This window comes from Miscanthus floridulus, chromosome 5, assembly GCF_019320115.1.
Source record: "Miscanthus floridulus cultivar M001 chromosome 5, ASM1932011v1, whole genome shotgun sequence".
Taxonomy (NCBI): domain Eukaryota; kingdom Viridiplantae; phylum Streptophyta; class Magnoliopsida; order Poales; family Poaceae; genus Miscanthus; species Miscanthus floridulus.
This window is the reverse complement of record NC_089584.1, coordinates 64,138,808-64,151,801: the sequence shown is the minus strand read 5'-3', so window position 1 is coordinate 64,151,801 and position 12,994 is coordinate 64,138,808. Positions and strand designations below refer to the sequence as shown.

Sequence of the window (12,994 nt, the reverse complement as noted above, 5' to 3'; positions counted from 1 at the left end):
AGCCGTGGACCACCCAGCGCACCTTGTGCCGGGCGAGGGAGCCATCGGAGTGGTACTTGTGCCTGAACAACCATTTGCCAGTGACCACATTGGCACTAGGCGGTCGAGGTACAAGGCGCTAGGTACTGTTGGTGATGAGAGCATTGTACTCCTCGGCCATCGTAGCGCACTAGTTGGGATCGGCGAGGGCGCTGTGATAGTTCACTAGAACTAGCGAGGCAGTCATGGCGGAAAGGTTGAGGCGCTCCACTGGACGCAGGCTACCCGTCTGAGATCGCGTCACCGGGCGCGAGGGAGGCGGTGGTGCCGGTTGCATGTTCGGCACCGAGGGCGCTGGTGCGAGTGGCACCGTGGGCACTAGGTTGGCGGAGGAGGATAGCGCTAGTGTCATCGGAGTCGGCGGCGTCGTTGTCGATGGCGTGGGGTCTGGTCGAGGCCACCGCTGGTAGGTGAGACCAAAGCGGCCCGACCCGCTCGGGCGTAGAGGAGCAAGAGACCCACCCGGCAGCGGTGCAGCTGGTGGGACATGGCCGGGTAAGAGGAACAGGCCAGCGTAGATGATCGTTGGGTCTTGGAGATCGAGATGCTCATCCTCGCTGAGAGAGGGAGCACTCGTAGGTGTACACAGGCGCTCGACGCCTGAAGGCGATGGTGAAGAGAGACCCTGCATCAAAAATTCAGTGACGACGGCACAGAGGCCACCGAGGTAGCCATAGCGAAGGGGAACACTGACTCATCAAAGATGACATGTCGAGACACTATGACGCGATGAGTGGATATGTCCAGGCAGCGGTACCACTTATGGGAGGAGGGGTAGCCGAGGAACACACACGGAGTCGAGCGAGGGGAGAGTTTGTGTAAAGTCGTGGCACTGAGGTTTGGATAGCATAGAGACCCGAATACGCGAAGGGAGGAGTAATCAGGAAGTTTATGGTGCAGAAGCTGGTAGGGGATGGCATGATGAATAGACGTGGAAGGGCACCTATTGAGCAGGAAGGTGGCGGCAGCGAGGGCTTCAGCCCAATATGGTGGTGGCATGGACGCATGGATCAATAGGGTGCAAATGGTGTTGTTGATGGTGCAGAGCATGCGTTCAGCTTTGCCATTTTGCTGAGATGTGTAAGGGCATGAGAGGCGCAGTTGGATACCGCGGGCGGAGAGGAAGCTGGTGGTGGCATGATTGACGAATTCAGTGCCATTGTTAGCCTGAAGTGACCGCGGTGTGACGTTGAACTGTGTGGTGGCATATGCAATGAACTCAACAATATGGTGATGTACATCAGATTTGTGGCGTAAAGGAAATGACCAACAGAAATGAGTGTAATCGTCGAGCAACACAAGATAGTATTTGTACCCTAACATACTAAGTATTAGGGATGTCCATACATCACAATGAATCAACTCAAAAGTAGTAGTGGTGGTGGTGGTGGAACTACTAAAAGAGAGTCATGTGTGTTTGCCAAGCTGACAGGCGTGACACAGAGAACGCGACTGCTTATTACATGAGATGACTGACAGACTATTTAATGTGGCGAGGGTAGAAGGACCGGGATGACCGAGGTGGTGGTGCCACAATGTGGATGAGGTGGCAAGGCTACAGCTATGGGGTGGTGATGGATAGATGGTGTAGAGGTCCCCGCTACTATCGCTATGAAGAATCACGCGCCCCGCTGCTAGTCCTTAACAGAAAAACTCAAAGCGTCAAACTCAATAAAACAGGAATTATCGCGAGTAAATTGGCGAATAGAGAGAAGATTCTGCACAAGGGTAGGGCGATAAGAACATTATTAAGATGAAAGGTGGTGTCAGCTTCCGACAATGTGGATGTGCCACGACAGGAAATGGGAATGGTTCTACTATTACTGACGGTGATGAAGGAGTCAGAGTGAGGGTGGCGGGAGAGGAGTATACCATCCGATGATGACATATTAGCAGTGGCACCGGTGTCAAGAACCCAGGGGTTGGATTCCTAGAAGGTCAGCTGGTTCATGGCGGCGATGATGCCAGCTTGATTCCATGTGGCTGCGCCCTACCGGGAAGCAGTAGCTGGAGCGGTGGTGACGTTGGAGTACTGCGCCGGCGTGAAGGCGGCGTGTGCCTGCTGGTAGGTGCCAAGGACGTCGGGGGCACGCCATGCCGGCTGGGGCGCTGGGGCGCCCTTGTGGCTGCTGACCACCCCAAGGGTTGAAGCAGACCCAGGGGCCAGCTGGTGGAGTGGCGCCGTGGCCGCCGCCATGGAAAGGACCGTCACCGATGCCACGCGTGACCCATGCGCTTGTTGCAAGGGCCACCACCGCCGCTAGCGGAGCGGCCGTAGCCGCCACCGCTACAGGAGGAGGTCGAGCGGCAAGCTAAGCCACACTAGGGTGACCCCGCATAGAGGGTCGTCTGTGTTGTAACCTGCCCTTCATTGGCGTGGTGGAGTTCCTTGAGCACCAGCTTCTCACATGCCATGGCAAAGTTGGGTAGTGGGTTGGAATCGGCGATGTTGTCGGCGGTGCTGGAGAAGTGAGGGTTGAGGCTGCGTAGGAGGTTGAGGACGATCTGCGAGTCGATGATGGTATGACCAACGTCACGAAGGGCGTTGGCGGTGGCCTTCATCTTCTAGCAGTACGCATTGATGGAGAGATCGCCCTAAGTCATAGAGTGGAACTCATGGTTGAGGAATACAGCATGAGAGGCCTTGTTCGCCTTGAAGAGGCCCACGATCGTTGTCTAAAGATGGCGAGCAGTTTGATCAGGTTCGAAGGCGAGGTTGAGGACACCATCCTCGGCGGTGGTCATGAGCCAGTTGTGGGCGCAGGAATCGGCCGCCGCCCACACCGGGTCATTAGGACACGGCGCTGCCCTGTCGTCATTGTGCGAGCGAAGCTCGAACTTGCCGCACAAGGAGAGGAAGAACGCCAACCAACGAGTGTAGTTGGGACGCTTCAGCTCGAGGGTGACCGGCACATGGGACTTGACGGAGATGGTGGCGTACGTTGGGATGTTGAACGCCGGGGCAGAGTCCGAGCTAGAGGAAGAACTGGTGAGGGCGCCTGTTGGAGCACTGGTTGCAGACGTCGTCGTCATGGTGGAGGTTGAAGGTGGCAGGGGCGGGCTGGTTGCCTGGGCCGCTGGCTGGGGAAGAGAGGGGTGAGGGATGGTATTGTGCGCTTGTGCGGTGAATGGAAGGCACAGGAGTTGGACCGGAGCGGGAGGATTACGGGGAGGGGAAGCATCCACCTCGGATCGCGAGATCGCGGTCAGGAGGGAAGAGAGGCAGCGCTCGGTCCCGTTGGTCCTGGGACGTGCGCGACTGAGAAGGCTCCCATGCGAGCGTTTGGGAAGGGTAGGAAGGAGTCACGCAGGGAAGCCGAGGCGCGGGAGATACACGTGGACTTGGAAGGGTTCACGCGAGCGCGCGGCCCACGGAGAAGCGAAGCTGCGGGAGACGCAAAAGCGGAGGTGCGGGTCACGCGAGCGCGTGGCTCACGGGGAAGCCAAGCAGCGGTAGACGCGCGCGGGCGCGGAAGGATTACGGCGCACCCGGCAGAGGGTGGAACGGAGGTGGAGGGCCAGCGGTGCAGAGGGGCACCGCGGGATGGGGAGAGGCAAGGGGAAGCACAGGGCCAGAGAAGGTGCACGCGCGACCTTAGAGCGGCGGCACGTGGAGGAAGGGGAATTGGCTGAACAAGTATCTGGACTGATCGATGGCTTAGGTAAGGAGAGCAGAGGCAGGAAGAGAAACCCGTCAGATACCATGCAGAAATATAGAAGAGGTTTCGGAGAATAACCACACACCCATTGTGGGGTGCCTTCATATATATATATATATATATATATATATATATATATATATATATATATATATATATATATATATATATATATATATATATATATATATATACACACACACGGTAAGGCTATTCTACAGCTGGCCATAGAATAACTTATTCTATCGCCACCTTGATTTACGATAATGTTTGTATCAATTTATGATAATGACAATACACATTTACGATACATGAGTTACTATAATTCAAGATGATACTTACCATAATGTTATAGTAAATCAATTATGAGAGAGTTACCATAATCTCGTAAATTAGTATAGTAATTATTATAACTCAAAGTGGCCACAGAATAAGTTATTCTATGGCCAGCTGCAGAACAGTAGTTATATATATATATACACACACACGCAATCGCTATTCTACACCCTAGTTATTCTATTCTACACCCTAGTTATTCTACACCAAGTGGTTATACCGAACAAAATTCAGTATTATTCAGTAGTCGCGTTTCAGTATTTTTTAATATTTCGAAGTTTTGGATGTAGTACTTACTGATACTGAATGCAGTTCAGTACTATTCAGTATTTTTTAGGTCAGTTTTGAGTTGTGGTGTAGAATATTCTATACCTAGGGTGTAGAATAGCACTGTATACTGAATATATATATATATAGAGAGAGAGAGCCATGTACAGTGAGTATAATACGCTAGCTATAAATAGATGATACGCTAGCTGGACAATAAGCCTAATAGTTCTTCCATGAATATCGGATTTGGATGATTATTTTCTCTCTTTTAATTTATATTTAATGGCTCAGATTCATCAGTGCTATCAACGGGTTTGCTGCTGCCGTGGTTTTTCATTATGTAAATATTTTTTCTTGAAAAATAAATAAAGCTGTCGTCAACCATTAATTGCCACGCTGTATGATGTATATGAGTTAAAGGTGGCACGGACCTTGACGACCCTGTGGAGCACGTCCGGGGATGCGGAGCCGAAGGCGTCGATGACATCGCCGAAGATGAAGGTCATGATCGGCTGCGCCATCCCGTTGGCCACCGCCATGACGGCGCCCACGGCCATAAGCAGAGCGTCCGTCCGGTCCGCGAACGCGAAGAGCCGGTACAGCGGCACGCGCCCCACTGCCGCCGGCTTCGAATTCCGGCTGCCTGCTGCAGCTTCCTCTCGTCGTCCTCCATCTCCGGCGCTTGCTTCAACCCTCTCCCTCCTGTCGTCGTCTCCCATCAGGGTCAACTGCTACTATCCGATCGAGGATTATTCAGATGCAGTCATGATGATGTGTTAGTTGGCCGGCTTGCTTGCTGGTGGAGGATGCTGGCTGGTAATAAAGTGGTAAGCTACTAAGCTTCCGTCTTCTTGGCGCGCGCGGGCGGTATGTTTGACGCCCCCGCGGCCTGCGCGGCGCGGCTGGCATATAAAACGGTCACGACTTGTGCGTGCCCGTGCTTTGGCTGCACGGCATGACGTGACCATCTGAGGAGTGTTCCGTCTGTACGTGGTGCTCACACAGATTTCCAGCACAGAAACACTGTTCTTGTGCGTCCGCTAGTACGTACTCACTTCATTCTAAATTACCAATCGTTTTAATTTTTTTTAATATATTTTATTTTGCTATGTTATCTTAGATATATAGCAAAATAAATGTATAAAGAAGTCAAAACGACATAACAGAGAAAGTTGGTGAGATGCTTTTATTTTTTTCCGTTTTCTGTGACGGTAGGAAGGATCGTCCTGAACCCTAATCGATGTGTGCGGCCCCGAGCATTTCTCCTACAACTAAAAAGAACAAAGTATGGATATTTTTTTGGTACGACATTTGTTTTGGTTCGTCCGTCTGTCCACGCCCGCGATCCATGACATCTCCTTGATTGAATATTGCCTATCATGTGATAAAGGAATCACGGCAAAATAGGAAGTCCTGCGATCCCACGACATCTCCTTGATTAAATATTGTCTGTCATGTGATAAAGGAATCACGGCAAAACAGGAAGTAAAAAATTATTGTGCTATCCATATACACATTACATGTTTGCATGCACCAGCATACATGGCAACGAGCAAAAGGAAAGAGAATTAACACAGAAAGAAAGAGAATTAAGACAAAATGAACCTCTTTGCATTTCTGATAATCTTGCCAAATCTGTCTACATTTAATTACTTCATCTCTTTACATTTACAAAAGGGGCAACTTTTTCCTCCTTTCATTTGGTTTCACGCTCACGTATTCTATCGCCCTCGCTTGTTGTTTCTTGCGTGAACCATAGTTGATGTCATCTGTCTTCCATGGCTCAGCCTCTCGATCCCAAGAGAATGTCCCTACCTCTCCCTCACTCGAGATCTGGCCTGCCAGAGGATCTCCTCGAGTCCATCGGGCAGCGTCTCGCGTCAGGCCATGACGCGGCATCCTTCCGATCCGCTTGCTCCCCGTGGCGCGCCGCTGTCCCGTTCACGACCTTCGGGCCGCTCTTGCTGCTTCCGTTCGACCCTGACTCGGACCGCGTCGGCTTCTACTGCGTCCCGGAGAAGAAGGTCTTGTCCAAGACGCTGCCCGACGTGCGCGGCAAGGTGGCATGCGGCTCCTCGTGTGGGTGGCTGGCGCTCATGGACGAGGCGACGTCCGTGACGCTGCTGAATCCATTCGGCGGTGCCCGTGCCCCCCGCGTTGAGCTCCCGCCAGCAGGCGAACATGTCGCGGCAGTGTCCTCATCGGAACGCGTGTCTAGGGTCCACGACCGGTGGGTCCTCCATCCCACCAACGGCTACGGGGACGCGGATGCCGCAGGCAGAGCCATCAAGCTAGAAGACATGAGGGACGTGTTCTTCCGTGAGATCGTGCTCTCAGCGGCGCCTGATGTCGCCGGCCGCGAGTGCGTAGCCATGGCCATGCTTGGGTGCTCCACGGAGGTCGCGTTCTGTCGGGTTGGAGTCGACAACGCATGGACGCTGCTCGACACCAAACTAGAGTTCTCCGTGGGGTCCATCGTCCACTGCCAAGACAAGTTCTTGGCGATCGACTACACTGGAGAAATCTTCGTCTGCAGCAGCAACGCCGCCGGCACTACTCCAACCACGACGCTGCTGCCATCGCTGTCGCCACCTGTGGGGCTTTGCCACCGCAGCTACCTGAAATCAAACGGTGAGCTGCACATTGTGGGTGCCATGGTGAGCACGTTCCACGAGACACAGAGCTTCAGCTACAGCAGCACGATCTACAAGTGCAACCTCAACGACCGTACGCCGGAGTGGTCCAGGGTGAGGGACATCGGTGATCAGACACTATTTGTGTCTAAACATTTCAATAAAAGCTTCAGTGCAACAAGTGTATCCAAGTACAAGGAGAACAAAATCTACATGTCTGAGCCATTGTATGGGGATCCATACAACTTGGTTCATCGACTGGAGATCGTTGATATTGCTACCGGCGCATCCGATGTGAAGCCCGTCTAGGAAAAGATGCAGGGTTCCAAGGCTCTAGGTTGAATTCGACCCAATCTCTGGAAGCTCTAGAGTTTGTGAGCCTACGACGCCGCGCACTTCGTGACTGTATTAAATTCATAAACTTTGCTTTTTGGATTAAATGTCACTTTAACGTTGGTATTTAATTTAACAGTATTGTTATCTTATCGTGCGATCCGTATGTTTTTAATATAAATTGTTAGTTATCCTGTAGCCACGCACGAGCACGCTACATAGTTTTTAGGGAAATTTTGCTGCAGGACACCGCTAAAATGCATAATATGCTGATGGACACCGCCAAGATGAGAATTTGTCCAAAGACACCGTAAATTCGTGGTTCTTTGCCCAGACACACCGCACCGATTATTTTAATCATTTCTCAGATCTGCGGAGAGAGAAGGTGGGTGAAATGACTCTTTTGCCCTTGTCTTCAACTTCCGACCGGTCATTGATTTTTGCTGTAACACATCGCTGCCGCCTTTTCTTCTCCGGTGAGGTCTCGTCCTGCTCCCCAGCACCGGCGAGCCCGACACCACCTCGTGCAATGCCGTTGACTCGCGGCCACCTAGGCATCTAGTCTCCGAGAGCGGCATCCGCAGACTCCATGGACGGCGTCGCCTTCCTCTCTGCTCCGGCCATCTCCAACCTTTCCTCATCCGCCATCAAGCCATGCCACACCACGCCGCCGCCAACACGGCATGCTTGGTCAAGTTGACCCGACGCTGGCCTCCCGCCCTCACGCACAGCACGTGCCGCCGCCAGCCTGACCCCACCACCGTCCTGCCAGCGAGCCCACACGGGCCAGCAAGCAGCGCGCGGCCAGCGCCGCCGCTCCAACCTACCATGCTGTCGGCCGGCTGCTGCTCCCCTCTAGCCGAGGCCCTCCTGCCGTCATGCGCAGCACGCACTGACGCTGCCCTGACCCCACCACCGTCCTGCCAGCGAGCCCGCGTGGGACCCCCCACGCCGTGCATGACCCAGCGCCGCCGCTCAGCCTTGCCGTGCTGCCGGCCAGATGGCCGGCGAGCCCGGCCGGAGCCCCTCCCTCCCACGTGCGTGAGCAGCAGCTCCTCCATGGCTTCCATGGCCATGGAGTGAGGAGGAATGAAAGCTCTAGTTTGGTTTTGGTGAATTGATGAAACCCTAAGTGCTAACCTAGTTCATCAAGTGATCATGAGATAGGTAGCACACTTCAAGTAGAGAAGCAAATGAAGATCATAACATGACAATGGTGATAGCATGGAGATGATCAAGGGCTTACACTTGAAGAGAAGAAAGAGAAAAACAAAAAGCTCAAGGCAAAGGTATAACTTGTAGGAGCTATTTTGTTTTGGTGATCAAGACACTTAGAGAGTGTGATCACATTTAGGTTTGATAGCCGTACTATTAAGAGGGGTGAAACTCGTATCGGAATGCGGTTATCAAAGTGCCACTAGATGCTCTAACTCATTGCATATGCATTTAAGATCTAGTGGAGTGCTAACACCCTTGATAATATTTGTGAAAATATGCTAACACATGTGCACAAGGTGTGTGTAGGGTTGAGATGTGCACAAGGATTCGGCGCTTTTCGGGAAAATGAAATGCCTATTTTCTATTGCGCCGGATGCAAATTCTTAGTGGTTGGCACATTGGAGCAAGGGTGGAGAAGATAGAAGTGAGAACAGAGCTGATGCCAGCGTCGGTCCAGTGACCGGACGCTGGATCTAGAAGCACCGGACGCTGACTGCTTGCGTCCGGTCACGTTGACTGTCGGTACTGTGGCTAGGGTTTACCACCGGACGCTGGCTCTGTCCGGTCGAGGTGGACCGAACGCGTCCGGTCGAGGAAAACAAGGTTTCGACCCTTACTGTACTCGACCGGACGCTGAGGTTCCAGCGTCCGGTCAGTTTTAACCGGACGCGTCCGGTCGAGGTCGGTACCTTACTGGAAACGACCGGACGCTGGGGGTTCAGCGTCCGGTCAGTTTTGACTGGAGCGTCCGGTCAGCTTCGTAGCCGTTGAAATCTGACGAACAACGTTTGAAGCTGGTGACGCGTGGCGTCCATCGGGCGACCGGACGCTGAGGGCCAGCGTCCGGTCAGTATGACTGGAGCGTCCGGTCAGAGCGCGTTTTGCCCAGTGAAGGGGTATAACGGCTCTATTTGATGGGGGCTCTATTTATAGCCCCATGGCCGGCTCAAGGGCTAACTCTTGCATATTTTCATTGACATAGCAACCTTGTGAGCCTAGCTAAAGGACTCCCACTCATCTACATCATTGACTCATCATCATAGTGAGATTGGGAGTGATCCAAGTGCATTGCTTGAGTGATTGCATCTAGAGGCACTTAGTGATCGTGTTTCGCTACGGATTTCGTTTGTTACTCTTGGTGGTTGCCGCCACCTAGACGGCTTGGAGCAGCGAGGATCGTCGAGCGGAGGTGGTGATTGTCTCCGGCTCCGATCGTGGTGATTGTGAGGGGTTCTTGACCTTTCCCCGGCGGAGCGTCAAAAGGTACTCTAGTAAATTGCTTGTGGCTTGTGTGATCCTCATCTTGTGTTGGTTGTGCGGCACCCTATTGAGGGTTTGGCGAGTGATGCCAATCAGCGCGTGAACCTCCAAGTGAGTGAATCGCCACAGCGAGGACTAGCTTGCCGGCAAGCAAGTGAACCTCGGTAAAAATCATTGTGTTCATCATTTGATTCCGAGGTGATTGGTCATCATTGTTATTCATCTTCGTGATTGATTGGTTCATTCATCTACACGGCGGTATAACCCTCTTGTTCACTCTCTTTACTTTACCGCAAACTAGTTGACAAGCTCTTTAGTGTAGCTAGTTGTGAGAGCTTGCATGCTTGGTTGGTGTGGCTCTTTAGTTAGCCTTTGAGAGCACACTAACATAGGGTAGTGTCATTGCTCTTGTGTGAATTGACACTATCTAAACTAGAATTGTGGTAGGTGGCTTGCATTTTTGAGTAGGCTAGCGCAACACTCGCTTCGTCTCATAATTGTCTAACCATTTGGTTAAGTGTTGTTGTAGAAATTTTTATTAGGCTATTCACCCCCCTCTAGCCATTATGACCTTTCAAGGAAGATGGACCTGTTGAAGTCTCGGCCCACCACGTGATGCCTAGGTGGCGACGAGTCAACGACGCTGCACGAGGTGGCGGCGGGCTCGCTGGTGCTGGGGAGCAGGACGAGACCTCGCCGGAGAAGAAAAGGCGGCTGTGATGTGTTATAGCAAAAATCAGTGACTAGCTGGAGGTGGAAGACAAGGGCAAAAGAGTCATTTCACCCACCTTCTCTCTCCGCAGATCTGAGAAATGATTAAAATAATCGATGCAGTGTGTCTGGGCAAAGAACCACGAATTTGCGGTGTCTTTGGACAAATTCTCATCTTGGCGGTGTCCATCAGCATATTATGCATTTTAGCGGTGTCCTACAGCAAAATTTCCCTAGTTTTTAATAATGAGTGCCCCGAGCATTGACCTTCTAGAAAAAACCTATCTACCGCTGCTTGTAATTAATTGCTGTACATAATCACATCGGTTATTTTAATGCTACTAAGGCGCTGGTTGTTACTAGAGTCGCATTGACATTTAGGAATAAAAATGAAAATACTGTAAACCTAGCTAAGGGCATGCTTTTTTTAGAATTATATGGTACAACGTAGACGTCCACAACAAGCGTACGTAAACCCTACCCCTATGAGCACCTCTAAACAACTGAGCCGACAAATCTTGAGATTCACGAAGTCACCACTGGCGCCTCGCTGTCGACGGGGACGTCGCCTACCACTGAAAGCATAGCGTTGTTAAATCCTGAAATAATGGATCCACCCCAACTAAAGTTTAGTTAGCTAATTGATACAGTTAAATTTTAGTTGGGGTGCTCATATCCTCTAGCTAATTAAAGACCTTGACCATGCAACCCCTCATTGAAGGCCTGTTTGAGAGAACAAATGCAAAAAAAGGGACACAAGCTCTTCTCTTCCTCCCGACCCGCATGTGCGCAGGAGGAGGCCGCCACGGCCATGGTGGATGCGGCTGGCACGGCCATGCCAGGCGACGTATCGCGTGGGCCAGGTAGAGGAGAGGGAGCCACGCCGAAAGTCGTGACGTCCCCTACGTGGTGGTGGAGCCTCCCCTCCACTCAAGGCGGCAACACCTCCCCTTCACCCGACGGCGGCCCCTCTCTTCAACCTCGGTGGCATCCTCGCATTCCCCTTATACGGCTCCCCCTTGCGTGGATCTAGGCGGTCCTAAGCAGCGTCGTGGTGGACCTCGCTGTCATACTCCCTCGCCCCCACGCCCTCGTCCCTAGACCTCCTGCTCCTTCCCACCAACGCCGCCAAGATGCGCCACTGCTCCGTGCTGTCCAACACTAGTACACAGAGCATTAGTACTAACGGTTCTAAATCTATTTTTACTGACACCATGTTCCACCGCCAATGGTAAAGACCTATGAAAATCATGAACTTTACCAGCGTCTTTTAGAGAACCACCACTATAAATGATTTACATTGGCTGTTTTCTTTAGAAAACCGTCACTATAAACGATTTATACGTGTTGTTTTCTTAACAAAACCGCCACTACAAATGATTTTCAAAAAATTGAAAATCAGGGTAAAAATAGCAAAAAAAAATTATCTCCGACACTACAAATGATTTTGAAAAATTAGAAATCAGGCTAAAAAATAGCAAAATAATTTTTTATCTGAGGAGGCTCGTGCACAAGGCAGCCACGCACCGTTCGGAATGTTTTCATTCATTTTCACAAGAAATCCATGCTTATGCGACCCCAAGAATCAAACTCAGCACCTCAAGCCTCGTGCGTTACACCCCTTACCACTGCACCTCAAAGCCATTTGTGACTAAACAGTGGAAATATACCATTAGTACTCACTAGCAAAATATTCAGTGCAAACTACATCTTCTGTGCAATTGTGAAAACCCTTTGTAAAACCATACTAAGAAGTTTTTAAAAAAATTGAAACTATGCACACCAATAGTGCATCTGTAGATGTGCATTGCCACAATTTAAGATTCAAACTCGTTTTGTAAAAATTCATATGAAAATAGCAATTTTCATTTGCATATGCACTAGAGGACAAAAGAAATTTTGTCCTCTAGTACATATACAGATAAATTTATCATTGTTATATGAATTTTTGCAAAACAACTTTGAATCTCAAAATTTGTGACAATGCACATCTATAGATGCACTGTTGGTGTGCATAGTTTTCATTTTTTTGAAAACTCCTAAGTATGATTTTAATGGGGGTTTTTATAGATTGCACGGAAGATGCTGTTTGCGCTTAATATTTTGTCATATTCACTACTTTAGATTTTAAAATTAAGATTTCAAGCCCTAAACGGATTCAAATAAAAAAACTTTCAACTACAAACTTTTAGATCTCGTCGAGATCTACAACTTTGCTTTTGATCGTTTTCCCATCTAAAGCCATTTGAGAAATTCAAAAAATATAAATTTTGAAATCATTAATCTTAAAACATAATTTCTGCGTCCTAAATAATTTTAAATGAAAAAGTTGTCAACTAGAAAGTTGTAGATCTTTTTGAATCCTACAACTTTTTTCAGACCATTTCCCTATCCAAGATCATTTGGAAAACTAAAAAAATTAATTTCAAATTATTTGTAGTGGCGCTAGGTTATGAAAACCGCCACTATAAATACATTTCCATTGGTTATTTTTTTAAGGCTACCACCACTAGAAATCATGTATTTTTACTGACG

The 12,994-nt window shown here is 50.1% G+C and overlaps 1 protein-coding gene and 1 pseudogene across 1 annotated transcript in view; one reads left to right on the top strand and one right to left on the bottom strand.

Annotated features, from left to right (window-relative positions):
* The window catches only part of LOC136450010 (ABC transporter B family member 4-like), a 57,641-nt gene extending 52,497 nt beyond the window's left edge, over positions 1-5,144 (bottom strand). Inside the window, exon 1 of the mRNA XM_066450257.1 lies at positions 4,736-5,144. Coding sequence (XP_066306354.1) covers positions 4,736-5,023 — 288 coding nt within the window. The 5' untranslated portion in view covers positions 5,024-5,144. The remainder of the gene's footprint in view (positions 1-4,735) is intronic.
* Positions 5,145-6,082: 938 nt separating this feature from the next.
* LOC136454715 (putative F-box protein At5g55150) lies at positions 6,083-7,306 on the top strand (annotated as a pseudogene).
* Positions 7,307-12,994: the final 5,688 nt, after the last annotated feature.